We start from the raw sequence: 27,602 nt of genomic DNA, 5'->3' as shown, positions 1-27,602 counted from the left end.
GAGAAAGAGAAAGGGAGAAAGAGAAGGAGAGAAACCTCAATGTGTGGTTGCCTCTCAAGCACCCCCTACTAGGGACCTGGCCCAAAACCCAGGCATGTGCCTTGGACTGGGAATCAAACCAGCGACCCTTCGGTTCACAGGCTGGCACTCAATCCACTGAGCTGCAACAGCCAGCGCTGTATTAATGTCTTAAATTTTGCCTTGGTACCCTTTCAATGTCTTAAGCCCAGACTCGTTCGGGACCCTGACCCTTGCCCAGCGGGTTCACTGTTTTTGCGATAGGCAGGTTGTTTGGATTCTTAGGAAGGAATCCAGGAAGGTGGAAGGTAGGGCATAGCTGAGGCCAGAACTCTGTGACACACTCTCGAGGCTGCTCATCCAGTGGGTACGTGTGCGCATGTGTGTGTGACAGACAGTTTCCAAAGTCCGAGGCCCAAGGCCTGGGTGATGATGCTTCTGTCTGGATTCAGACTTCACGAGGTCCAGTTTTCGCTTTACCGCAAGCAAACTGTGTGAGCCTGGTCAAGTTATCTCACTTCTCTGGGCCTCAATTTCCTCATTTGAGAAAAGGGGATGATTCTATCCTATCCCTCTAGGGTAGTAAGAAGGATTAACAGCGGGGGTGATGGAGCTGCCCAGCACACAGTAGTTCCTTAGCACCCAGCCCATCATCTCAGAGAGCTCCTCAGGGGCCAGCCTCCCTCTTCTCGTGACAGAGCTCCCAGAGCCCCCTGCCTTCCCTAGTTAGACGGCTGCTGACCAGCAGCCCCTCCCCAGCCCCACCAGGGCCCCCAAGCAGAGCCACTTCTCCTCTCTGAACAGCAGTTTTTCCATCCTTGAAAAAGAAAAAAACCCTGACTGGGGTGGCTCAGTGGGTTGGGCGTCATCCCACAAGCTGAAACGTTGCTGGTTCGATTCCTAGTCAGGACACATGCTTGGGTTGCAGGCCAGGGCTGTGGTTGGGGTGCATGAGAGGCAAATGATCAGTGTTTCTCTCCCTCTCTTTCTCTATACCTTCCCCTCTCTCTGAAAATAAATAAATAAAATCTTTTAAAAATGTAAAAAAAAAAGAAGAAAAGGAACAAAACTTGAGTGGACAGTTGAGAGCATTTGATGAAATGTGCATCACCAGGTCCATACTGGGCCCTTCCCTGGTCTCCTGGCCCTCAGCTCCCTCGATGGTCATGTGGGCACCGTCCTCGCTACCTCACCAACCAGCGATCTGGAAGGCTGCTCATGAAACGCTAAGTAGAAAAAGTAGGTTACAATATGGGTCAGAAAGGAGGGTGTCTTTTTTTAAAGAAAAAAATATATGTATCTGCAGGAATCAGGAAGATAACATTACTGGCAGAAACTTTTAAAAATTTAAAAACAAATGTGGAAATTAAAAAGTAAAATGGACAGGTACGGGGCCTTGGTAGTGGGAGAGGCTGTGTGTGTGGGGGGGGCAGTGGGCACACGGGGAGCCTGGGGTTTCCACTCAGTTTTGATGTAAGCCTGAAACTGCCCTAAAAATAAAGTCTGTTGTTAAAACTGGGAAGACAATTTTGTTTTATTGCGGATTTTTTTTCTACGTGAAAAAAGTAAGTTATTGAGAACGACCGTGAGTCAGGAAGTGTGAAAGTGTCTGCATTCCAGCTTTCCTTGAACACAGACATCGGACAGAGGGGAGTCACAGCGGGCCCTGCATTCTAGCAACACGGGCCTGTCTCTGCCGGACCAGCAGTTGTTTTGTCTCTTCCTAGGACATATCGCTCTATTTCACTCACTTACCCTTTGTTCCAGACAGGCATGACCCCTGACCCTTACTGCTCTTTGAACTCTGACTATCCAGGATTTGGGGTCCCAAGTGAGAGAAACATAACTCAGATAAACATAAGGAAAAAAAAAAAGGAAAACTGTGGTATGTGTAATAGGTAAATCCAGAGGTGGATTTCAGGCATGGCTGGATGCAGGCATTCATGAGTGCCTCCGTGCTCTGACCTGTGCTCCTTATCTCCAACTTTTTTGACATGTTGGGCACAATGGTTGCCAGCAGGGCCCAGCTTAGAGGAAAGAGTTCCTTTTCATCTCAGCATTAAAATCCCAGGAGGGTCTCTTATTGGTGTAGTTTAGACCTGAACCTGGGCATGGGGACCTTGGATTGGCCAAGTATGGTCCATGCCCACCTGTGGCCAAGGCTCTATGACTGACAGCCCTTCCAGGACCATACAGAACTGGGTGGGCAGTTTCTTCAGAGCAAAGCTCTAGCTCTTGGCGCCCATCATATGTGGACCCTGCTTTCCAGCTGCAGAGGCTTTGTACTTGCTGTTCCTTCCACCTCTTTACATTGTGGAGACAGAGACTGTCAGCTCAGGTCTGTGTCCTGTGAGGGCCCAGATACCTCATTTGGGAGAGGAGGGGATGCTCTAGGGTCCCGCACACCAGGGTGAGAATCCCAGCTCTTTCCCAGCAGGCTGTGTGACCTAGGCAGGTCACTTTACCTCTCTCGGCCTTGTTTTTCCTCCCAACCACAGTGGTGCCAAAGATTTAAATGTGGTGTGTGGGAGTCCAAGGCCTGGGGCAGAAAGAGCGCTCCAGGCGAGACAGCCACGACAGGGACCCCAGGTGCTACGAGAGTCCTGAGTAGGAGAGGTCTGCAGGTGGCTGCACCTGGATCTCCACTACAGCTGCGAGGTCTTGGGCAAGTGATCGCTGCGCCTCTCTGAGCCTTGGTTTCTTCACCTGCAAAAAAGGAGAAACCTGCTACTTCTTGGGCGGTTATATGGACGACGAGAGGTGAAGTAGATCACTGCCCCTCTGCTGGGGATGCTCTTTCCCACGGAGGCTTCCAGGGTGAATGCCTTCCCCCTCATAGCAGGAGCCTCAGACAGCGAGCCTCAGGGGCCTCCCCTGACTCCACATCTCCCACCCTCCTCCCTATAATTCCTAGGCCTAATTAGGTGCTTTTGGTGCCCCCCCCCCAACCAACCCTCCAGCCACCTTCCTGGAGGCCTGGATAGGATGATACCGAAACCACGGCCAAGTCCTTTTCCTTCTAACTCTCCCAATGGCTCAGGTTCATCTGCTCCCTGCACAGCTGGCACACAGGAGGCCAAATAAACGTTTGTGGAATCCATGTATAACCCCAATGCATTATGGTCCCCAACTCCGGCACGGCACAGGTCTCTCGCCCTGTCCCTGCTGGCAGCAGGGCACCCGCTAGGGAAGGGGGACCTTGAGTGAGGGAGGAGTCCAGGCTACAGCTAGAAGTGCAGGCGGCTGATTTCTAAGAAACCAACTAAGGGACAGGAAGGCCAGGGAGAAGCTCAGGACGGCTTTCACTTTCAGTTTTCTGGGGCCGGAGTGAAATAGATAGGTGCCCAAGATATTGATTAGGAGGGGAGGGGAGTGCAGGCACAATTTCTCAGGTTCAAGTGACGGCACAGCCACCCTCTGGGACGTGGACCAGCCCTGGAGCCCAGACAGGTCCTGCACGGCCGCTGGCTCCCAGCTGAGGGCCTGCTACTCAGCTCAGCCACCGGTGCTTCCCTTTCATTCATTTGATCTTTGGTTTAAAGATGCCCTGGATCATTTATTCACGTCTAGGGAAGGGGGCAGGGCCCCTGACATAGCACCCAGATGCCCTGCCGGCATGATGACTCTCACAGAGCACCAACTCTGTGCTTAACAGGTTACAAGCACTTCCATTTAATCCTCTATACCCTGTGAAATCTTGATGCTTACCCCATTTCACAGATGAGGAAATTGGGGCCCAGAGTCGGTAAAGGGACTGTTTGCCCAAGACACACAGCCGGCAGCCAAACTGGGCAGGGTTTCCCAGACGTGGGATGGGTGCCCTGGCGGGGTCTCTGGATGATGGTTTTAGGTGGGACACAGGGACAGTTTTATAAAACATTGAGCCCTGCCCTTGACGTGAAACAGCAATTCCCTATTTTAATTCTCTTGTAGTCTTTCTGCTTAAGTCAAGAAGAAAGTCTCACATGGGTGCTGTCGTGTCTTAAACACACAACACTTCAAACTTTTCCCTCTCTCCCCCTCTTCCTCTCCTTCTCCCCTTTCAGTGAAACACAGAGTCAATCCGCTCTCAAAGCAGAGCAAGACACCAATATCTAGCTCAAATTCACTAATAGTGTTGGAATTTCATTGCATTCTTGCAAGGGTTACCTCTTTGTGGCAGGCGATTCTGGCTTTCTGTGTATCGTAATGATGTTTCCCCTTAAAGAAAACGTATAAACCAAGTACTTTGATTTGAAGAAGATAATAATTGAATAACAGAATGACTGGAACTTGACTAGATCTGGCAAAAAATCATAAAAGAGGAGCTCCAGTGTCTGACGGTTTGTTAAACGCAGCTTAGAGCTGAACATGAGGGAGCGGCAATAAAATTGGGCTCCCTGTGTTCGACTCCCCTGGGTTGTGCCACCTCTCCATGTGTGACCCTGGGCACTTGAGCCTCTCTGCACCTTGGTCTCCTCCTCTGCAAAGTGAGGATAACAATAGTAATTGTACCTATTTGACATGGTTCTCACGAGGTTAAATGAGATACTACTGTTCAGGAATTACATAGAATGATGCCTAGTGTCGAGTGAACATTGGACATGGTGAGCTGGTAGCTATGGCCGTTCTTAGCAAATGGCAGGCTGGGAATGGGATCAGGTCTGTCTGACCTCATGGCTATGCTGACTCAAATATATCTGGGCAACCTGTGTGATGAAAAACAGTAACTATTATGATCCCTTTATTTGGGTGGTGTTTCATTTTGTTTCACTTATATTAAATCATTTGATCCCCATGACCCTTTTGAAACAGAGCAGTGGGTCTGTTTGAATCCAATTCTCGTTTTCTGGATCAGACCACCATGGCCACATTGTCCTGAGTTCCAGCCCTCTCTGCTCCTCCATGCTGTCTACCAGAGGGAAATGGTGGTGGGGAGGGGCCCTCTAAGGCTGATTCAGCCAAACCTTGCCCCCTCCTCTCCCTCATCACGCCTCTGACTGCCCCTCCCAGCTGCACCCTGGTGTGGAAGGGAGTCTATGTCTCACCACGCAGGCCCCTGCAGGTCCCCAGGTGGGGCCAGCCCTGGATGTCACCCTCCCAGCCCTGCCCTGGCACAGGATCCAGCTCTCTCCTTTATACCTCTCCCGTCCTTGCCCAACCTCATGTGCATTCATGGCCCCCCACCAGCAGCCAGGTCTGTCCCAGGGCCACCCCCCCGCCCCCCAGGATCCCTTCTGATCAAGTAGCCCTGACCACCCTCCTAGGCTAAATTCTGACTCAGGCTTGCGGTTAGGTTATCAGTCCTTTGTCTCTCCTGGCTCCCCAGGCTGCGCCGTGAAGAAAGGGCAGGCGAGTGAGATGCTCTGAGCCCTGGCTGGTTCTGAACTTCCTCCAGGGTGGTCCTAGGTGTTAGAAGTTAAGCAGAAACCCATGAACCCTTGAGCTTTGTAGTGAGTAAGATCGTGAGCATGGCCATCAAGCACCAGGAGTGGAACTCTGGCTCTGCCATGTATACATGCGCGGGGCAGCTCCTCCGCCTTTCTGAGCCTGTTTCTTCACGGTGCAAATTGGGTGAAGTTTTAGCACCCATGAGGGGCTTGATGAGTGGCATTATTTTAAAACAGTAGCCATGCAAGAGTCAAGAAACAGACAGCCAGTCCCAATTATTACAGACCTGCCGTGTATAAAGCACTTTACAGGCATCTTCATACTTGATTTCGCCCATGGGGTTAGTACAATTATTAATCGCATATCCAGGCGACAAAAAGAGTGCTCGAGACCTAAGGCTGGGGCTGGCAAGGGTCAGTGTGGACTGGGTGGAAGCACTTTTTCTGCGGGGTATGAGGGAGTGTCTGCGGACTCCAGGGGGCAGGGGAGGGCCCGCTATCAACGACTTGCTCTGGCTTGCCCTTAGTATGTGCGCTCTGAGTCAGAATGCATAGTTCGGTGTTAGGGCCACGCTGAGGAGAAAGGGGCCGGCCCGCAGGGGATCAAGAAGCGGAAGGGAACCGAGTACGGGCCGAACAGAACCGAGCATTGCCGAGCGCTGTTGGGTGGGCTCGGCAGTGGCTGCCGTTGCAGGCGGTGAGGTGATGTCACCAGCGTGCAGCACGTGGCTACTGGGCAGCGCAGGACTGGGTTGGAGCCCTTCGGCATTGGCAACAGCGCCTTTTATTTATGTAACTTTGGAACCAGTTGGGAAATGTCACCCATGATGCAGGAGGAAGCAGCATGCGCAAAGGCTCAGTAGCAGGAGGGAGCGTGGTGAGTGCTGAGGCTAGATCTGTGGGTAGGGGCCACCTGCAGGCCTAGAGGGTCCTCGGGAAAGGTGGGCTTTCTCCTGCGCAAGGCTGGGAGTCATCGGAGGGCTGGGGCTTGGTGATGCCAGACCGCACACCGGGGTGTGTGTGGGGGTGATGGTAGGGGTTCGTACTAGGGCCAGATGGTCGAAGTGTGGAACCGTTTCCCTAAAGGTTGGTTGGCTAGCCGGTTCCAGGGCCAGGACCAGGACCACGGTTGGGCAGCACAGTTTGAGCACCTTCCTGGGGCACCATTGTCCCCTGTGCTTTGTTGAAAACTGCATCCCCTCTCTGAGGGACTTTGAGATTTCCCCCACCCCCGCCTGGCCCCAAATCAGGCCAAGCCTGTTATTCCAGGGAAGCCTAGAGTCCATGAGAGTCAGGATGACGGTGGTGGAGGCCAGGTGAGGGGGATGCAAAGCAAGCCTCCAGGTAATACTGGCCACACCTACCCTGTGTCAGCCTGATCCACTTCCTCTGAGGTCTCGAGCAGCCTTTCCCAAAGTTGAGGCAAGTTCTGTGCTGCATAGGTGAACACTGCTCCAAGAAGCCCCATGTTGGAGTCTGGGGCCCATACCCTGGGGCTCTCTTCAGACCCATGCTTGGGGTCTGGTCTTACTTGGGTTTTCTGACCGAGGCCCTGAATCTCAGCATTCAGCCAGGTCTCAGCATTCCTGAGGCTGTCCCTTCCTTGCTGTTGGCCTGATTGGCTGGAGCTGAGGGGATCTGGCCAAGAATGAACCACAGCCCCTCCATTCTACCTCATTCCCAAGTACACACCTAGGCAAGAAGCTTAGGCTGTCTCCCCAGGCCTCCCTTGCCTTAGTCCATCTCTACCTAGCAGTCAGAGGATCTAGTCACAACACAGATTAGATCAGGTCGCCCCCAGGCTCCCTATCACACTGCAAATCCACTCATCTTACCTCGGCCTGCAGGACTCTGTCCCCTGCCCACTGCTCCTTCCTATTCCAACTTATCTGCTACTTGCCTTCGCTCGATCCCTTCCAGCTTGGCCAACCTTCTGGAATGCACTGAACTCATCCCAGCCTTTGCATTTGCTGTTTTTCTGCCTGGAGCACCTGCCTCCCCATCTGGCTCCATCCTGTCATTCCAGGCACAATTTCAGTGTCCCCTTAGAGGCGCCTTTCTAACCTTTCCTTCTAAAATACGTCACTCTCCCCTGCCACCTCCCCCTGTCCCCACTTCAGTCAACCTGGTGGAGTCTTCGTCTGAACACTCTCACCCCTTGAAATGTTCTTGTTCTTTAGTTTCGTGTGTAGTTATTTACTGTCTGAGGCCCTGGATGGGAACTCCAGGGGACCAGGAATAGGACTCCCACAATTTTGTTCATTTCTGTATCCTTTGGGCTTAGAGTAATGCCTGGAACACAGTAGGCGCCCAGTGGATGTGTTACACAAACTTAGCTGTCGTTTATTGAGCAGTGCATCATTCGGAGATGTATTGCCAGGTTGTGCACTAAGTGCTTTAGGTGCACCACCTCAGGAAGAGGCTCGGTGCTCCACTTCCTGGCTCTGGGACAATAGCAGTTCTACTCATAAGCTTAGGAGGACCAAGCAGGTTGAGGTGAAGCTTAGGAACATGCATTTCCCCAGCATTCCTCCCCCTCCCCGGCCCCGACTCTTTAAGAAACCAATGGTCTGTAGAGTGGGATGGTCCTGGCGCAGGTCTTGGCTACCACGTTTGACCCGTGTGTCTCTGAGTGACCGTACTTCTCCGCACCTCCGTTTCCTCATCTCTATAATGGGGATCAGAGTCCCTGGCTCAGGGGTGGCTTTGATGCGGCTTGAAGTGTTCTTGCACCTGCGTGCAGTCCCCATCGTGCTGAAGAGCTGCCCCTTTCCCATTCTCATTGGGGAGGGTACCTCCTCAGCAGCACCTGGGCCCCCCACCCACCACTCCCAACACTAATCCTCCTCACTTTTCATTCTCGTAAATTGACGTCAGTGCTGCTGAATCATGAAGCTGAGGTACGAGAGAAGCTGCACCGCTGGGGAAGCCACATGGCACACACTGCACCACCCCAGCCCTTTTCCTCTGCACAGGGTCTCAGTCACACGGGCCTGGAGTGCAGCTTCCGGAAGCTTCTGGGTCCTGCTAAGCCACTGAACATGTGAGTGTAGATTTTTTTCAACAAAGAGAAGGGGCCAGCTCTGGGAGGTGTGATCAAAGGGGTCTTCGTTCTAAGCTGCTTTGCTCCTGGTTTGATTGTGGGGAATGGGTTTGTGTAATGAAGATGCGGTTTTTACACTTTTTTAAAAGGAGGAAAAAAACCTGAAAATACTGTCAACTACCTTCTAATGCATCCTGCTTAGACAAACACCTGTTTCCTCATCTGTAAAATGGATGTTAATAGTAAGTCATAAGGCTAGGGTGAAGGGTGAATGTTTTAATATAGGTAACTGGGGGCTTGGAATAGTGCCTGCACAGTAATGTTATATGTAAATGTTAGCAGCTGCTGCTGTTATTATTATTGCGACCGTTAGGTCCTCATGGGAGGCTGTTACCTAGTGGTACCCAGCCTCTGAGGCAGTTCAATCTAAGTTTGAACACCTGGCTCCACCACTTGCTGTGTGCCCTACTTTGCCTCTCTAAGCCTCAGCTTTCCCACCTGTAAAATGGGAGGTTTCTAACTTACAGGCTAGTTGGTCAGACAGCACAGGGCCTTGCACACAGTAAGTACCCACTAAGTGTCTCTGGTATGCCCAAGCACTGCCTTCTTGGATTTCCGTTTCTTCAGGAACTGTTCAGACTAAGTAGGAGACAGGGGAAGTCAGAACAAGGACAGAACTTTTATCCACACAGAAGAGAACAAAGGGCAGGAAGGTGGTTAAAAGGAAAAGCAGTGATTCCTTGGAGGCAGAGATAAGACATCACCTCATTCCCTCCCATCCCACCTTATTAAAAGATGAAATTTCCAAAGCTCTCTGAGATCCTCTATCTCTCCTGGCCATCCTTAACTTTGAAGCCTGGAAACTACTTAATATCCAAGACAAGTATGGGCAGCTCCAGGTCTCAAGTTAACCTTCTGCCACCCTTTCAAGTCTGAAAGGTATTATTCAATATTAGGACACTCCAATATAAGCAGGTCCAAGTCTGCAGAGGACTGTGCTAACTTCTAAAAGTGAAGTGCAAACGTCTGCTTAACCCTCAACCTGAGAATGACTCAATTCAGTGGGTACGGCAGCACAGCAGAGCTGCCAGCGCGGCTTATCTGCCAGGCTGGTCACAGACAGAGGAGTAGCCATAAAACCCATGTCGTGGGGACTTTCTAGTGATGCAGGGCAGCCCCACGGGCAGCCTGGAGCAGCCATTCCCTCCCCTGGCTCCTGAAATACCACTTTCTCTGCAATGCCTGGACACCTGCTGCGGAGGGTTCCACCTGCTCTGGCAAGCCCATTTTTGAGTTCCATGCTGAGGCCCCAAGAGGCAAAGGGAATTGCCCAAAGCCACCAGCAGGGCCCTCCCGTCACCACAGACCACAAAGCTTCTTTGTGACTCCAGGTTGTGTGTTCACCAAAAAGTACACAAGACAGAACTGGACGGGAAGAGGGACGTCAGGCCCAACCCTGTATCCTCCATCCCACCCAAGATGCTGAGATTATTACATATTTGTTGAGAACCCTTGATGCTGAGTTCAGAATGGGCCACACCTCCTTCTAAAACCCCATCAAGCCTCCACTCCCCCTCCCTTCCTGGAAGTTATTGTGGTCACAGAATGGAAATTTCTCTCTGTCATCCAGTTCAAACAGATTCTGTGTGGACAGCCAAAAAGGGCCCAAGTGTCTTCTTTGACACAGGAATGATCAGAGGCAAATCTACCCCTATACTTGTTTTCTGTACAATGGGTTAAGAGCCTTACTTCATAGAATTGTCTCAATAGAATTAAGTAAATAAAAGCAGGTTAAAATCCAAATAAGGCCTGGTACACATTAAGTGCTCAACCATGAGTTGCCATTTTTACCCAGACACACAATACCAAAACTAGACCAACAGTACCTAGACTGTGGGAGGAACCAAGCAGGGTTCTTAGCCACAGGACATGGACCACACACCGCTTCCAGCCAAACCGCCAGCCTTAGGATCCCTTTCCCCAAGACCCATTCAAAACCAAGGAAAACCTTGGACCAAAGCACATGCTCTAGAAACCTTTTTTCTTAAAAAAAACCTTTTTTTCATAATAAAGTTTATTACCTAAACTCGTTGTAAAAAATATAAAATAGGATTCTGCACAGCAGAAAAATAAAGCCAGAGACCCTCCCCAACCCCTGGTTTGTGCAAAGATACTGGGTATATGTAAACATGAAGAGGTAGGAGGTACAAGTTCAGGTCCTGGCCCCAGATACAGTTAAGCTGCTACTACAACCAGGGGGACCCAGAGGGAGCACCAGGAGGGGGCACGCCCCCAAGAGTCGGGGAGGGGTCAGCGGCCTAGTCTCCAGCCAAAGAGGGGGAGGGGCCTAGCCCCCCTCACCCCAGCTCCCTTCAACCCAGGCGGGGATGGCACCCACGTGGTTCCAGGGAAATAATAATTAATTAAAAATAATAACAAGGAGCCCCAGTTAATGCTGCCTGCGCGGCCGGTCAGATCTGGAAGGGGAAGGAGCTCAAGTAGTCGAGGAGGACAGGGTTGAGGGGGATGCGGGCCAGGTTCTCGCGGCCCACAGTGGCCACGATGCGCTGGCGACACAGCTCCTGCAGCGGCCGGACGCGGCGCTGGCGAAGAGGGGCCCCCAACATGCGGCGCGGCGCCGCCACGTAGTGCTCGAGCAGCTCAAAGAGGCAATCGAAGCTCTCGCGGCTGCCGTCCAGATGGAAGCGGCCAGCCTGGAAATGTACGCGTATGCTTGTGGGGCCAGAGGCCATCTTCACGCTGAGGGCGAAGAAGCAGTTCCGCTGGCGGCTGTCGCGTACCAAGAAGGTGCCCACGGGCTCTGCGCGAAGCCGCTCATGCGCCCCGTGCACACTCAGGGGTCCCCAATAGAAGCCGCAGGCGTCGAGGAGTGCACTGGTGCGGGTGATGCGCCGGTACTCGGCATGCGAGCGGAACGTTCGGAAGTGTGTATCGCCTGGGGCCGGAGCTGGGACTGACGGGCAGGGCCGCGGGCGCACAGGGGCCACAGGCGAGGAGGAGGAAGAGGAAGGCTCTGGCCGCCGTCGGGGCTCTGCTGCCGTGGAGATTGCATTGTCGGCTGCCACCTGGTTGTGTGCTACCATCCTACACGAGGGGCCAGCAGGAGGGGTGGGCCATAGCGTCCGGGGGTGCGCTGATAGGGGAGACAGAGGCAGTGAGTGGAGAGTTTGGGTAGGCTGTACAGGTGAGGGGCTGCGAGGCAGCTGGGAGTGTGTGGAGTTTAAGGCTGAGCCGCCGGCACTAAAGGGCCAAGGGCATAGGACCAATTACGTGCGGCCCCTTAGAGCCTTAGTAGGCTAGGAAATACACTTCCCAGTATGCAGAGCACTTCCAGGCGGTTGGGACTTGGTGGGGGAAGGGTCCAACCTCAAGCCGCCTCAGAGTTTGGCTAAGCGGAGGGGGGCGTGGAGAGAGCTGCCAGGGACAAGCCTGCCTGGGCTATGGGGTTGGCCCTCGGCTCGCCGCCTGCTGGCCAGACGGGGGACTGGCACCTCTTCCTAGCGATCTGGGCAAAGGCAGGAGAAAAGCTGCGCTGCGGAAACTCCACGCGCGGGGGGCTGCCAGGGTGGAGCTGGCGGGGGCCAGGGGTCTGGTGGCCCTGAGGCTAGTCTGGCACTCGGCTGTCCTTTCCTTTTAGTTTACCCCCCTCTCCCTCCCGCTTCCTTGCCCAGTGCCCAGCTCACCTGGCAGCAGGGCGAGGGGCGCCGCGGGAGGGGCGGCAGGGGGATCCGGGGCGGCTCTCACGCATGCTCCAGGACCGGGAGCCGTGCAGCTGCCACGGCCGCAGCTCACTCTGCTCGGAGCCCGCCCCTGCACCAGCCTTTTATATCGGCTTGGGGGCGGGGCCCATCTACAGGAGGCCCCTCCCCTTAGAGGCTCCACCCCCTGCAGGCTCTCTTCTTCCGCGCCACTTTCGGTTTCTTTTTCAGCGTTGGAAGCCACACCAGCTCGACCTTTTGCATACACTGGAGACTCTCCCGTGGGAGGCCCCCTGCCCTGGCTTAACATCGCACCTGCCCTAGGAACCCTCCATCAAGGTCTCTGGCCCCGCCCCTGAACCCCCTAGCCACTTCTCGGATGCCCCCTTTGGACTTGGTGCCCCTGTTTCGCACCCCCTGCCTTTGGTCGCAGATTTCTGCAGCCTAGCCCTTTGGGATGCTCTAGGCTAGCCCTGACACGCCTCTCCCCGCCAGGTGTCTCAGCACCCAGCTCGGCAGATCTTTGCCTTCTCCTCTGCTCGAGCCAGACCCCTCCGCCCGACCTGGGGTCCAGCCTGAAGATCCCAGCCTCTGATCCCTCGGGACTACGGCTGTTGCCCTTACTTACCCAGTAGTCCATGAGCCTGGGCGGGGGGCCCGGGGGGGGGCCACCCCCACACTCCCCGGGCCTGCCGCTGTCCCTGGTCTTGGCTTGGGCTTCCCAGGAAGTCGTGGCCTAACCACAAGGCTTCGGAGGAACCCTTTGATAGCGCAGGAGGGGCACCTCCACTGCGCTTCGAGTTCCTCAGAAACCGGGCGGGGCCGGCAAGGTCCCAGGAGAACTTGGCTTGTCCTCCTCTGGCGGAGAAACTGAGGCTCGGGGAGGGGCTCAGATTTGCAGTGCCCCGCAGCTTGGGAAGCTCTGGAGGAGGCTCACCGGCCTCCTTTTATTTTGGTGAGAGAGCAGCTGTGCACCTCAAAGTGCACTTTGGAGCCCAGTGAAAAGATGGTTCATGTGATGACTCTTAAAACCTACTGTTTTGTCCTGGGCAGCCCTCCTCTTCCCCAACTTCCTTGTAGATTCCCCTTCCACTCTCAGTTAAGCATCTTCTTTCACCTGGCACTCACACCTTGGGCTTGGGGGGAGGTGGGGATGGTGGTGTGGGCTATACTTTGTACATTTATGTGTGATCCAGTGTTCCTGTCTGTGGTAGAAAGGCATGGAGTAGGTACCTGACTGGAACATGTAGTTTTGAAGGAAAGGAAGAGCGAACGAGGGTTGAGGCTGGTGGGTGGCTAGTCTCAGAGTCTGGAGGGGGTTACAGCGGAACACTGGACTGGCTGAGGGCATGGTGGTTGGCCTCACGCTGGTACACACTGCCCTCTACAGGCAGCTCTCAAGCAGCTTAGCCAGCTCCTCTCCTTGAAGCCCTGATGCCTGGTTTTCCTGCCTTCCTCCTTGCCTCATGTTTCCCCCCCTCCTGTTTCCCCTTGAACACAGGAGGTGGTCCAGAATCAATCTTGCTTAGGACTCCATTGGCTCCCTGAGTTGTGTGTGACAGCAGTTAGTGCTGGCCATTGATGTGGTGGTCCTGGGTTGTATGTGCATGTACTTGTGTGTAGAGGGTGACAAAGATACAGAGCCATGCACATGCCAGTGGTCAGGTGCCATGGTCATTCCAGAGCTGGACCATGGGTCCAAACTACCCATGGGTCCATCCTGGGTTCTAATTCTACCTCTTCGACTTTCTAGCCTTGTGCCCTTGAGCATGTAATTAACCCCTCTGCCTTGGTTTCATCACCTGTGAAGTATAATAATAGTACCTCCCTCGTAGCGGTGGGGATTAAATGAGTGATCATAGGTTGGTCAAGTGCTTAGAATAGTCCCCGGCTTATAATGAGCGTTTGTTAGGTGTCTGTTGTTGCTGTTGTTCACCCAAGGGTGCCTGTGGGTATGGCAGCACATTGGAGCCCACAGACACATGGCCTTATTCCTTATGCCCATCTTAGAAGTCCTAGTCCAGGAAGCACAGATTAGAAGAGGCACAGGCAGAGTAGGAGGAGAGTTTCACCGGGGAAGCCAGGCTCCTAGATGTTGGCCATGGAGAGGGGCAGCACCTCCTTTTCTTCTCGCTCGAGCTGGGGCAGGTAGTCCAGGCCCAGAGAAAGCGGCCAGGCTGGTCTGGCTCCTGCATGACTTGTCTTCCTGCCAACGTGTCTCCTTGGCAGGCCTTTGGGCAGAGGGAGATCTATAAATAGCTGATGGCTCAGATGCCCTCAGCCCCCATGGAGAGTCTCTTTGGCTACTCGGGAGAGCCACCCCTTTTCCATCGGGACTAGGGCCTCCTCTCGCTCCTCCCATCTTGCTGATATCCTCCCATTCATCCCTGTGGAGTCCCTTCCTTCATTTTATTTACTGCTATCTGTGATGTATTGGCCTAAGCTGACTGTGTGACAAATGCTTTATATTCCTTAGACCATTGGATTGGCATTCCAACCTGCCCATTTTACAGATAGAGAAACTGAGGCTGAGGGGAGTCACTTGCCCAGGGGTATACAGCTTAGAAGGGGCAGAGCTGAGATTAATACACAGGGTATTAGACCCCAGAGCTTTTGTCCTTGCCCACTGCATTGTAAACTCCCTCCCCCTGACCCAGTGTTCTCAAACCCTGGTCTGTCTTCTGGAAAAATAGTAGATGCCATGGAAATAAATCAGAGATTCATTTGGATCCCGAGCCAGCCTGGGAAAGAGTGGGTGCAGGTGTGCCAGCTTCCCTCTTATTTACGAGCTTGGTGAGCACCGGGTCTTGGCATCCAAGCCTCCGTCTCGCCCTTTGTGGCTTTGTGCCCTACTGAGTCTCAGTTTCCTTGCCTGCACAATGGGACTAGCCCCGTCCTCCAACCTGGCCAGATCCTGGTTGTGAAAGCCTGGTGAGTCAGGACCCAGTTGCTTAACCCACGTGGGTTCTCCTCAGTGCCAACATTGACGGTTACTATAGCTTTATTTTCATTTTCTGAAGCCCTGAGGTCAAAATGAAACCAAATCTAGATGCCAAAAGGGAAAAAGAAACATGCTGATTGCCAAGCAGCTGCCTCCTGGCTGTTCTCCTGGAGGACTAGTGCTAGGCTCACATGAAGTAGGCAGCATGGCAGCCCTGAGGAGCTCTGAGTCCACAGCAAGACGGGGCTGCCCATGGACTCCAGACCTGCTGCTTCCCTGAGATGTGTGATCTCAAGCAAGCAGCTCTCCTCTTTGGGCCTCATTTGACCCATCTGCAAAATGAGTTCTGGGGAAAAAAAAAAGTGTTCTGGAAGCATCATACCTCATAGAGCAGCAATGCGTGCAAAGCCTGAAGCGAAGTGCCAGGCACAGAAAATGTGCTCAGTGTAAGTGACTTCTTGTCACAGGGTCAGCCCTGTGTCTGCAGCTTGCTCAGCCGACCACAGCCAGACATGTGATGTGGTTTTTGTCCCTAACTTTGCAGGCCCTGGCAAACTAGAAGTAGGGGGCCCAGCCTGCGGAACTCAGTTCTGTAGGGTTTCCCCACCCCCCAACTTTGGCAAAGTCCTGCTGGGAAAAGCAGCACCTGGTCAGGATGTGTCATCCTGAAACCGCTCTCACCCAGTTCTCCTCAGCACCCCTCTTCCAACTCTGGGGGCAGCCAGAGTTCCCATGGGAGTCTGTGCCTCTGGGGAGTCCCAAACGGCGGGGTGGAGAGCATGGATTCTGCTCTCAGCCAGCCTGGGCTTAAATCTGTCACTTAATAAGCATGTGACCCAGAGCAGGCTTTCTCTGTGCTTCAGTGTCCTTATCTGCAATATAGGGGTAATAACATATCTGTTTCACTTCAGTATTTATTCAGCAGGTATTTATTGAGTGTCTACTGTCTGCTAGGCACTGAGGACTTAAGGGTCTTACAGCAGACCCCGGGGAGACAGACAGTCAATTTGCAGGGTCTTTTCAGATTGTGGGAAGTGCCATGTGGGAAATAAATATGGAGAAAGGGAGTCACGAGATGTTTATGGGGCGGGGGAGGAGTGAGGTAACGTAGTCAGGGAAGCCTCTCAGAAATGGTGACATGAGAGTTGAGGTCTTTCTAAACGCATGTGACAAGGACTGCAGGTAGAAGAGCCAGTGCTGAGGCCCTGAGGTGGGAGTCGAGTGGCCTGCTGAAGAATAAGAAAGGAGACGGGTGTAGAGAGCAAGGGGTGAGTGCAGGGGTGAGGCCTGGGGCTCGGCCAGCTGATGGGGCAGGGCCTTGCTGGGGGTGGACCCTGAGCCCACTTCCCCCACCCAGGATGTCAGCACCCTAACCCCTGGAGTGGGTGTCAGGACTCCTCTAAGGAAGCACCTTCATGCTGTCGGAGGTCTGCGCTCTGGGGTCGGCCATTATGCCCCTGGAGACCTTGGGAAAGGGATCACCATTTGCTGGTGACAATTTTTTTGTATTTTGTCTTATTTTCTTTTTCTCGTGCTTCTCCAAATTAGGAGTCGCCACTTACCAGATGAGAAAAGCACCATTTAGGGAGCTGGTGGAATTTGGTGAAGGTGTTTTGGGGGAGCCCCACTTCACTGTGTATGGTAGACTGTAGTCCTAGCCCCTCCCAACAGCAGGAAAGATTGTGTGCTAGTGTGGACGGGGCGCTTTGCAGCTAGCTGGGGACGCTTGCATCCAAGAAGCTTCTCCTCTTGGACAGAGGAGACTGAAAGGCCAGGGAGTGATGACACGAGCCAATGGCTGGACTCCAGCGTGATGACAGGCTGGCTCCTCTGAAGTCCTGGGTAGACATGAGGAGAACCTTCCAGCAGGCCCATTTATCCCTGTGTGACAGGTGAGGAAAAGAGAGATTGGTCAGAGATGAGAAGTAGCTGGTACTAACGAGCTTTCAGAAAGTAGCCACTATTATTGTGTTCATAATTGCAAACTAGGAGGGGCCAGAAGGAGGATTTCTGAGAGCACTGGTTGTGGGATCTGGACAGACCTAGTTCCAGTCACAGGCTCCCCCACCCCACCCCTCTGAGCACTGTGGCTCCGGGCAAATCCACTTAATCCAGTGGCTCTAAGAACTCCCTCAGACAGCATTTAGCATTTGCCTTTTCATCAGCAAATCCTCGGGACCTTGCCTGAATCTATTCACAACTACGTTTATGTACTTTCCTAATAAGCCGCTTTGGTTCCCACCCTACCCGGTTTCTGAAGTGGCAAATTAGGTCTCAGCAGCTGACAACAAGAAGCAGTAGCAGATAACCTTGGCAGTTGACACGGGTGGGGGTGGGAAAGAATTTGCAGAATCTCTGAGATTAGACAAAAGGACTGACACACTGCAGGCCGGCCTGTAGAGAGTAGGGGGCGGGAAGACTCCTCAGCTCATTGACCCCTCACTGTGAGAAAGCTGTTGGTGGGGGCGGGAGCCATGCCAAGAGGTTGAATTTGGCCTGGTTCTCTCTGTGAGGAGCCATCTCATTTCGGGGCACACTGACCAGCAGCGGATTTAACCATGGCCCATGATATGGCAAAGCTCAGTGTCTGCTGGTGCGAGAGTAGGCACCTGGCCAAGCCAGCAGGGCCCCGAGCAGTCTCTGGAAGGAAGTGACCCTTGACCAGAATTTTAAAGAACAAGTGAAACTTAGCCTAAGGAAAAGAAGGGAGGCCACCCTGGCAGAGCACAGTACGGACAGGGGTCTGGAGAACAAAACCGAGGACCTGAGTGGCAGAAGGCAGGAGATGAGCCTAAGCTGGAGAGGCACTCGGGGACAGCGTAATGGTTTACAGTCAGAGGCTTGGCTGCCGGAAGGCAATGGGCTAGACTGAGCCTCTCCCTGCCTGAGGGCAGGGAGTCCCTTTGAGGAAAGCCTTCTGAGTCACCTTGCCCAGACCATCAAGCCCAGAAAGGGTCGACACCGTTGGCTTGAGTGAAGATAGCCTTTTGCAGTAACAGAGTTTATGCTCAACATTCTTGTGTTATCTCTTCAGGGCGGACAAAGCTTCCCTGAGCAATTGCTGTCCCACTAGATGCTTCACTGCTGCACATTTCTTTTCTGTCCCTTAATTTACTTTATTATTTCCTTGTATAAAATAACTAAAGCATTTTCCCTCCCCAGACCTGTGTCCTTCCAGATCTTATTGTATGCATTCACATACTGCATTTTCTCCCATAAGAACACAGTGCTGCTTTGTGTAGAATTTTTTCCTTTATAAATGTTGGATCTTTCTCTATATTGCCCTATTCACCCAACAACATATCCTGGCAACCTGGATAGATCACATATAGATCCACCTCATTCCTTTAAAAAGCTACATGATGTTTCTAAAACTGCCGCCTCCGCCTCTGTGTTTATTTAGCTCTACCCAGTGGATGGGCGCATACATTGTTTCCAGTTTTCTGCTCTTGCAAACAACGTGGCCCCGAGCCTCCTTGTAGAGCATCTCAGCACAGGTGGGAGAAACACTTTCATGGACACAGTCAGTGGCTCGCCGACCTGCTGTGCGTGTTTGCCCTCTCAGTAGTGGCACTTGGCCGTATGTGCTTCCCCATGCCTTTGCCAGTACTGGTTTTTATCAAACCGTTTCCATTTTGGCCCATTCAACAGGTACCCAAGTGTCATCTCACCATTGCTTTAATGCCTGCTTTTTCATTATTCAACAAATACTCACTGAGCGTCTAACGTGCGCATGTACTTGGGATGCAGCAGTCAGGAACGGCATGGTCCCTTGGACCTCTTCACAAAGCATGAGGTACAGAGAGGCTCAGAGAGGTTAGGAGACTGGCCTGGTATCACCCAGAGAGGGAATGGGGGAGGTTGGAGTTGACTTGGTCTGTGCAGCTGAAGAGTCTGATGTGCGTTTTCATCCTGAATCGTTTCTCAAATGGGCATCTCATCCCAGGCACTGCACCCTGTTCCTTGACTGCTCCCTCCTCCCCCAGGACTGCTGGGTCTCCTAGTGACATCTAGGGCCTCCAGGAGTGACAGTGCCCCAGGCAGCTGAACACAGTCCTACCACAGACGGGGCTGTGTCTGTTACCCAGACCTCACCTTAACTCCGGTACCCACCGAAATTAACCAGAAAGCAAGATAGGGTGCCTTGAGGATCTGCATAGCCTCTCAGTGGCTGCATTGGGTGTCTGTTTCTGTTTCCTGAATTTGGGTTTCCAGCAGGCCTGCCCTCAAACTACTGCTGCCCCACCCCAAACCAAACAAGTGAAAGAATGAATCTGTGGTTTGATGTTTTCCCTCTTGTCATGTGTCTGACTGTGGGAGGGTGGATGTGTGCCTGTGAGTGCTTGCTTGAGTGTTTCAGTGTGAGAGGGGAGGCGGGCGAGAGCCTGCCTGCGTGTATGGGAGGGTGTGTGTGTATTGGGGAGTCTTCATGCAAACCTAGGTCACTGGATCTGAGTGGGTTTGAGTGGCAACTTCTTTGATATGTGACTGGGTATCTGTGTGTGTCTCCTTTCCCCCCCCTGCATGTTAGTTTCAGGGAAATGTGGGTCTATAAACCATGTATGTGACCTAGTCTGTCTGCTTCCCAGTTCACTTCCTCTGTTGTAGAGATCGTGTCTCCTCACCTTCAGTGGTCATATTATAAAAGGCCCTGTGCAGAAAATAGGGAAGTCCTCTGGTGAGCGGGGCTCAGAGTCCCTGACCTCCCTTATGCTCAGGCCTGCTCTCTCTACCTTCTCCCTTAAACGTGCTCCCTAGAAGTGCTTTCCAAACTCTTTTGCACTGTGGCTTCAATGACTGTCGTGGGATTGTGTGGTTTTACATTTTTAGATAGGAAGCGGGAGGTTTGGGGCAAAGGATGAATCTCCAATCCTAGACCTGCCCTCCAGGAGACCTTGATCAAATCAATGCACTTCTCTGAGTCTCAGCTTCTTTATCTGTAAAGTGGGAATAGTAATGCCCTCTGCTGAGGGTGTGTGGATTCAGTGGAAGTATATTATGTCCAAGGGTCTGGCACCTAGTAGGTGCTCAATAAATGGTCACTTCCTCAGCCTGATTGGGCCCTTCCCCACACTCTAGGGAGGTGGGTGGTGTCAACCTGGAACATTCCCTGCTGTAAGTGCCGACTGTCCCAGGCCCTCTGCCAGATGCTCGTATGGTTATCATCTCAGCAAACTCCCCGTGACTCCTCAAGGGAGGCTCTTTAGCCCCCCATTTTACAGAGGAGGTGACCGGGGCCCAGAGGAAATGACTTGCTAAGGCCACACAGTCGAGCTCTGGAAGAGGACCTTCCGCAGCGTGCCACCGCTCATTCTGTAGAACTCGGACTTCCTTTTTTTATTGAGCTGTAATCGACGTATTATATTAGTCACAATGAAATGGCAAATGTAACTAAATGGTAATGGAAGGAATACAGTGAATTGTTTTAAGACATGATAGGTGTATCTGTTACGAAATGATCACCACAATAAGCCCCACTGTTTGTCCCTCTCCCTGCACTGCAGGCACCCCCATCGTGTCCACCTTTGTCCCATCCTCTGCCACATGTGCTCCGTCTCGTTCCTTCAACCCAAATGCCCAATGAAACACAAAAGGGAGTAAGCAACCGTGTGCCAGTCCCCGGCCAGGTGCCTTTGGCTGCTGATCTCCCTGAGGCTGGGGTTACTATCCTGCTAGACAGATGAGATCAGTCTCAGAGCGAATGTGACTAGTCCGAGGTCCCCCGGCTAGGAGGGTGGGAGCCAGTGTAAACCAGAGTCTGACCCTAAAACCAAGGTCTGTGGGTTTGAAGGTCCAAAAGGAATTTACATGGGACCTTGACCATTCCTTAATCCTTTTATCTGGCAACTAACGTTTTAAAAAATTGTCTAGTGCTTTATATGCCCAGTTAATAATACCAAAGTGTCATTGAGCACCTACTATGTGCTGGGTCTAGGTACAACTTCACACACCTGGTCTCATTGAACCAGACAGCCTTCCAACAAGAGACCCACTTTATGGATGAGAAGACCCAAGTTTTCTCTTGATAATTGGTCTAATCATTTAATGACACAGCATCTTATCTCCTTATTCATTTGGAACCTATGCACCTGTAGGGCTCTCTTCACCTCTCTCTACCCCTCTAACTCTTAGTCCAGTGCCTTTATAAGCAGGCGCCCAGTAAATGTTTGCTGAAGGAGGAACTTGCTCCTCCTTCAATTCAGCCTCTACACAGCAGCCAGCACAATCTTTAAATGCACATTAGACCTTGTCACTTACACCAAATATAAGGTCCAAGCTCTCCACAGCCTGCACACCCCTGCATAGCCTGGCCCCTCCTGGCACTCGCACCTCCTTTCCTGCCACCTGTCTACCCTGTGCCAGTGACTCCAGTCATTGGGACACCCCAAGTTGTTTCCCCTCTTGGGGCTCTTTCACATGCGGCTTCCTTGGTCTGGAACCCCGTCAGAGTAGCTCTGCACCATGTTACCTTGCGTCCTCACTCTTCCCACCTGTCTCCTGCCATACCTCTGGGCTGACTACTGTGTTTGGATCACATCAACAGTGTGTGGGCCCGTGGGATCCTGTGTGTACACACTTACATACACAAATGTGTGAGCATGTAGGGCAAAGGAGGGCTCTGCACAAGCAGAGTGTTGCCCTCTACTTGGAAAACCTCTTGGTGTCTCCACCCTCCATTCATTTCTTCCCCCATGCTGGCAGGGCTCCTTATGCTTTCACGAGCTCTCGTCACAAGGTGCACGTCCCAGCTTTTCTGCTCTGTGCTCTCCAAACAGGACACCTTTAGTGAATTTAAAATGCGACTCAAGGAAAGCCATCCAGTGTACAGCTTTAATCATTGTCACGTAGACATCACTTACAACATCTTCCTGCAAAAAATTTGATTTTCTTCCAGCATTCCATGTGGGACGGTGTTTCTCATTGGGGTGGAGCAGGCACAGGAGCAAGCCGTGGAGTGCGATCTCAGTTGTGTTTCTGCCCTAAGTGAAAGGAATAGGAAAGGGACCTTTAATAGTGGTACTTCATGAAGTCACTAGCTCCCTTCTTTGGGTCTTGTACTGGCTCATTTGTAATCAAATATGGACATGGATAGAGCATAGATGTTCACCAAGTTCCTTTTGATCTATGAATCCATCCATGCCAACCACATGAAAAGACTGGGTGAAAAGATAAAAAGACTGGGATGACTCATGGCCCATCCATGGGTCATCCCAGTCTTTTTATCCAACATTCATTTCATTCTTTCAGCTGTATCCAGGCTACCCGTCTACTTTCAGTCCAAACGTTTGTTCTTCCATCCATTGGTCCATTCAGTTCATCCACCAGTTAACCATCTGTCCGTTCACCTACCCATTTTTTGGTCTACAACGATCTGGTCATCCACCTACCTGGTCAATTATTTAACCAATTCACTGTCCATTCACCAACCACATCCAGACTCCACTCATCCAACTGATGCTTTCTTCAGCCCATCCATCCACCCATCTATCAACCCAATTAAGCAATGATTAACCCAACCCTTCTACCGTATCTCTTTACCTAGCCACCCTTCTAATGAATTATTTATCCACCTGGCCTCCTGTCCACCCCTTCATCCTTCCACCCAGCTAACCTGGCACCTGTCCACCTTTCCAATCAACCCATCCAACTTATTTGAAGAACTAGCCCAGCAAAATGCATCACGTGTAAAATTTCCATAGTTTTTACTCTCCTTCTGTATCGTTGCCCGTGGTTCCTCTGGGCTGTAGCTAGCAGGCTGCAGCCTTCACCTCACTGCCCCCAGAGTCTGGCTGGGCAGCTCCCCCTCACCTGGGGAGTTCTGTTGCCTGAGCTTCACCTCTTAGTTTTGTACACCTACTGGCTCCTCTTGACCACCTTCCTCTTGTTCACTTTTCCTTCCAAGTTTTTTCTCTTCTTGGTGCAGCTGCAGAAATGGGTGGTGGGTTGTGTGCAGCAGTGGTAGGAATGCACATGTGTGCATTCCGTCACACATTGTGCCATCTTGGTGGTGGGCTGGGGCTTGGACTCTGGCTCTGGTGGCCAGGTGGGCTCTGGTGGCTGGAGCTCTTGCTCCGGCTGCAGCTCTAGCTGCAGTTCTGGCAGTGGTGGCTGCAGCTGCCCTGGTTGCAGGTGTGGCTTTGGGGCCAAGAGTTGCTATAGGGCTGGGTGTGGATGATGGGAAGGTTCTATGTCTCGGTGTCCATGGGGGGCCACAATTGGAGGGGCAGAGGCTGCTTCCTCCTCTTCTTCCAGCACACCAAGCTTTACAGAGTCCCTGGCATCCTCTCGTTTTATAGTCGGGCCCAATTTTGACAAGGGTGTAACGGATGTGGCTCAGTGGGACAAAGCCCTCTATTACATACTCTAACCCCCAGGGTGGGGCAGCTTTCAGGAGCCCTCTGGGGTAACCCCATCTGCTGGTTAAGGGTAGGGACCCTTGGGTCACACTGAACTGTGTACACGTCACAGATCTGCTTTTTCCTTTCTTTATGAGTCACTCAGCTGGGCATTCACCTCTCTAAGCCCCAGTTCCCCTATCTTTATAGAGTGGGGACAATAAGGATACCTACCTCATAGAGATGCCAGACAAATTAAACGAGAGACCCTGTGTCCCGCAGTTGGCTCGGGGCCAGCCCACAGTAAGAACTCAATAAACATTGACTAAGCATTCCAGCTCTTTCTTATTCCACCCAGGAAGTGTAGAGGCCAAGGGCACAGTCCTGACCCCAGTGATAGTGGGTGGTTGATACTGTTGAGTGGATTGGATGGCTTATCAGGCGAATGATAAGAATAATGGATGGAATAGGCTGACGGGTGGTCCTGGGGCCCGCCTAGAAAGCCCCTTTCCCAGCAAGATTTAGAGCCAGGTTCAATCCTAGTGTGTGCTGATGTCCTATCTTGGGTTTATCGTTTTGTTTTTAAGGCTTGGCTTCCTTATCTGACAAAGGGATGTCATTCCTTCCTTCCTGGTATTCCTGTGAACCTGAGGCGCCTATCAAGGCACAGGAGGCCCTTGGAAACTCTCTTGCTCCTTCATATCCCTGCCTCCTGACTCTACCCCTGCTTCCTGCTAATGAAGCCCCATGTATAGTTGGAATCACACCAGCCCAGACCCAGATCTCCCAGCACCTGTGGAAGAAAGCCCAAACCTGTGTTTGCCTAGGAAGTGCTGTGAGCAATAGGAGCCCAACCCTGCCTACACCTTGGCCAACGCCCTTGACCACGCTAGCCTGCCGCTTTCCCCTCTCCCCCATGAAACCCCCTCAGTGTCCATCCCCCCTCCCTGGCAGGCCCCCCACCCATGTCTACTTCTCCTTCTCTGTCACTCATGCACACTTTGCCTCTTGTTATGAGGCTTTGCTATCATCTACTTTCATTACAGTTTATTATTTCTTAACAAGCATGTCATTTCACTCACAAGGAAAACCACCCTCATTTGCTGAGCACTTCCTATATAGCTGGGCTCCGGGCAACTCCCTTTCTTCTAGGCAGTTTAGTCCTTGAGTCTCACACTGGCCCTTTGTGGTGGAGGCTGAATGGTGGCCCCCAAAGATATATCCAGGTCCAAAGCCCAGAATCTGTCAACATGACCCTTCTTGGAAAAAAGCATCTTTGTAGATGTGATTAAATGAAGGAGAGTGTCTTGGTCACCCAGATGAACCCCAAATCCAATCACAATATCTTTATAAGAGGCAGAAGAGAAGACACACAGGGAGAATAAACCATGTGCAGGCAGAAGCAAGGAAGGAGCCACCGTGAGCTGTACAAGGCAAGGAAGCGTTCTCTCCTAGGACCTTCAGGGAGAGGATGGCCCAGCTGACTTCTTGATTTCAGATGTCTGGCCTCCAGAATGTGAGAGGATCCATTTTTGTTATTTTTTAAAAAGATTTTATTTCTTTATTTTTAGAGAGAAGGGAAGGAAGGGAGAAAGAGAAGGAGAGAACATTGATGTGTGAGAGAAGCATTGATCAGTTGCCTCTTGCACACGCCATGACAGGGGACTGAACCCACAACCCAGGCATGTGCCCTGACCGAGAGTTGAACTGGCCGCCTTTCACTTTGCAGGAAGACACTCAACTGAGCCGCGCTGATCTGGGCGAAATTTCTGTTATTTTAAGCTGCCAACTTTGTGATAATTTGTTGCAGCAGTCCCGAGAAACTAGTGAACCCTGTAAGGCAGTATGATTATTACATTTCACAAAGAATCAGCAGACTCAGAGAGCTTGGGGAGCTAGCCCAGAGTCTCACAGCCAGTCAGCGGCAGAGCCAGGATCCAAACCCAGGTCTTGCTCCCCCTTGTCCTGCCCTGAGGTTGCTGAGGGGTCCAGACGGGTTACAGAGGGCACGTGTGGCTCTGTTCCGATGGCCTTGCCTTGTGCGGGCTCAGTTGGGCTGGTTGGAGGCCAAGCTGTGAAAACTCTGGGCCCCCCATCTTCCCCCCACACCTCCACTCTAACCCCCCACTTCCACATGCTTGTGTGTGTAGTGGAACAGAGACTGTGTTTTGTTCATCTTAGAGCCGGTAGCAACTGGCACAAACAGAAGAGGCCGACAAATGTTCGCCGGGTGACTGAATGGGCAGGTAGATCTCTGGGAATTGGACAAAAGCACAAAGCTAGGTGACCAAGTTACTGGCTCAGGGGTATGGGTAGGAAGCAAGGACAGCAGGGGCCTCCTCCTTCAGACATCACTTGCCTTTTGCTGTGTACCAGTCTCAGCAGTGGCCTCCCCGCTGAGTAACCCAAGGCCTCTCCTTACCCCTGACACATAATCCCCACCCCCAAAGAAGCTGAAAGTCCCTGGGAATACTGCCCCCCACCCCCAGCATCCCTGATCAGGATTCTTCTCGGCCAAATGGCTGGTTCTTGTGGGCCTCCCAAGGGCAGAGGGTAGAGGTCACATTTGTCATTTCTTCAGGAGCAGGATAGACAATGGACAGAGTATGTGAACTCAGGGCCTGGGTTCTGCATCTGTGTTTGGTAGCTTTTCCGGGCTTCCTTTGCCCGTTGCTCTAATGAGTACACGGGTTCTGCCCTCCCAGCCAGACCCCTTGATAAAGGCACACAGGATCCTCCAAGGGCACAGAGGGCCACCCCGAGTGTGAGGTAGCAGCAGAATCATCACCAGCTGAGAAGCACTCAGACCCCTCCACACGCTCTGATCCTAAAAGCAGGGTGAGTGAGGCAGACGGAGCCACCACACCCCAGGAACAATTCCGTCTTATACATTCGCTCTGTGCCAGGCCTGGGCCCACCCAGCCTTTCAGTTAGTTCTCCTGACCCACTGACTGACTGGGTACTATTACTCTCGCCCTTAAGCTGGGGAGGGCAGGCCAAGGCTTCAAGACAGATGGTGACTGGCTCAGGTCACACAGCTGGCAGAAGGAAATGTGAGCCCAGGTATGCTGACCTGCCAAGCCAGTACTCCTCAACCAAACTCCCCGTGGCTAGAGCAGCAGAATGGAGGGTTTGTCAAGAGCAAGTACATTGTCCCATCAGGTGCTCTCGGCCTGTGTCTGCTCAGACTTGGAGAGGAATCTCCCCTGACTCATCTCTACCTCCTGTCCCCTGTCGTACATATACCCTGAGATGAGACTGGCTGAGGTGACTTTCCAGCCCAGGCTGCCACGTTTTCACCGCCCCTTTCCCAACAGGGGAGGGCAGATGAGAAGCCACAGAGAGTAAACCTGTGAGAACGTCTGGCTGGACATCAGGAGCGGGGCTACTGACTCCTCTTCAACTTCCTCAAACGCACACACACACACACACACACGCAAACATGCAAGGTACCACAGACACTGGGTGGGGAGACCAGAAAGGAGGAGAAGAATTCCTTTGGAGACTTTATTGATTTTTTTCTGAAAGTTCTTCTCACAGGAACAGCAGCAGGCACCTCTTCCTGGGTCATCGTCTGGGATCAGGAGAGTGTCTGCTTGGGCTTGGGGCTCTGCTGGGCCACAGGGTCATCTTCAGCGCCCTCTTCCTGCCTCTCGGGCTCCATTAGCAGCAGCTTGCCCTGTACCGGGACCTCCTCTTCTTCTTCCTCTTCCCCCTCCTCCTCTTCCTCACCCTCTGAAGACAAGGAGAAGTTGTCTTGGCTCACGCAGGCCACGAGCTTCTTCACGGAGGATTCGTGGCCCCGGCTGTGGCTTGTGCTGAGCTTGGCACAGTGGGAACCCATTGCTTGCTTTGGTTGCCTCTGCAGACTGGGAGGGAAGGCCACTGGAGGGGCGTACAGAGTGGAGGGGCCATGAGGATTGTAGGCAGGGCACTGACATCACAAAGGAGCCCCTGGAGTTCCCCACCCTCAGACACCTGAGTCACAAGCTGCCCCAGTGAGCTCTTGCCACCTACAGAGCAGGAGAGAGTCCAGGCCAGTGCCAATGCCAGTACCAGGTTGCCTTCACCACCTGGTCTCATTTGTCCTGATAAAAGTCCCATTCTTAGCCCTTAACCAGTGTGACTCAGTTGGTTGGGCTTCGTTCCTCAGAGTGAACGGTCACTAGTTTAATT

At 52.5% G+C, this 27,602-nt stretch overlaps 3 protein-coding genes across 3 annotated transcripts; all 3 read right to left on the bottom strand.

Annotated features, from left to right (window-relative positions):
- Positions 1-10,520: 10,520 nt before the first annotated feature.
- Positions 10,521-12,242, bottom strand: SOCS1 (suppressor of cytokine signaling 1). The gene is made up of 2 exons (XM_037069021.1): positions 12,135-12,242; positions 10,521-11,584 (listed from the first exon to the last, which is right to left on the bottom strand). The coding sequence occupies exon 2, from the start codon at positions 11,532-11,534 to the stop codon at positions 10,902-10,904; it is 633 nt and encodes a 210-aa protein (XP_036924916.1). The 5' UTR covers positions 11,535-11,584; positions 12,135-12,242; the 3' UTR covers positions 10,521-10,901.
- A 1,995-nt stretch (positions 12,243-14,237) lies between these two features.
- Positions 14,238-23,294, bottom strand: TNP2 (transition protein 2). The gene is given in 3 exon segments (XM_037069036.1): positions 14,238-14,288; positions 22,900-23,070; positions 23,073-23,294. Coding segments are annotated over 3 exon segments (444 nt in total).
- A 3,712-nt stretch (positions 23,295-27,006) lies between these two features.
- Positions 27,007-27,270, bottom strand: PRM3 (protamine 3). Its single transcript, XM_037069035.1, has one exon. It carries the CDS (start codon positions 27,268-27,270, stop codon positions 27,007-27,009), a length of 264 nt encoding a protein of 87 aa, XP_036924930.1.
- Between the last annotated feature and the right edge of the window lie 332 nt (positions 27,271-27,602).

The sequence above is a fragment of the Sturnira hondurensis genome, unplaced genomic scaffold (genome assembly GCF_014824575.4).
Source record: "Sturnira hondurensis isolate 20B ecotype Veracruz unplaced genomic scaffold, ASM1482457v3 Scaffold0018337, whole genome shotgun sequence".
Lineage (NCBI taxonomy): Eukaryota > Metazoa > Chordata > Mammalia > Chiroptera > Phyllostomidae > Sturnira > Sturnira hondurensis.
The sequence above is the reverse complement of the archived record's forward strand: the minus strand, read 5'-3'. Positions and strand labels throughout refer to the sequence as shown.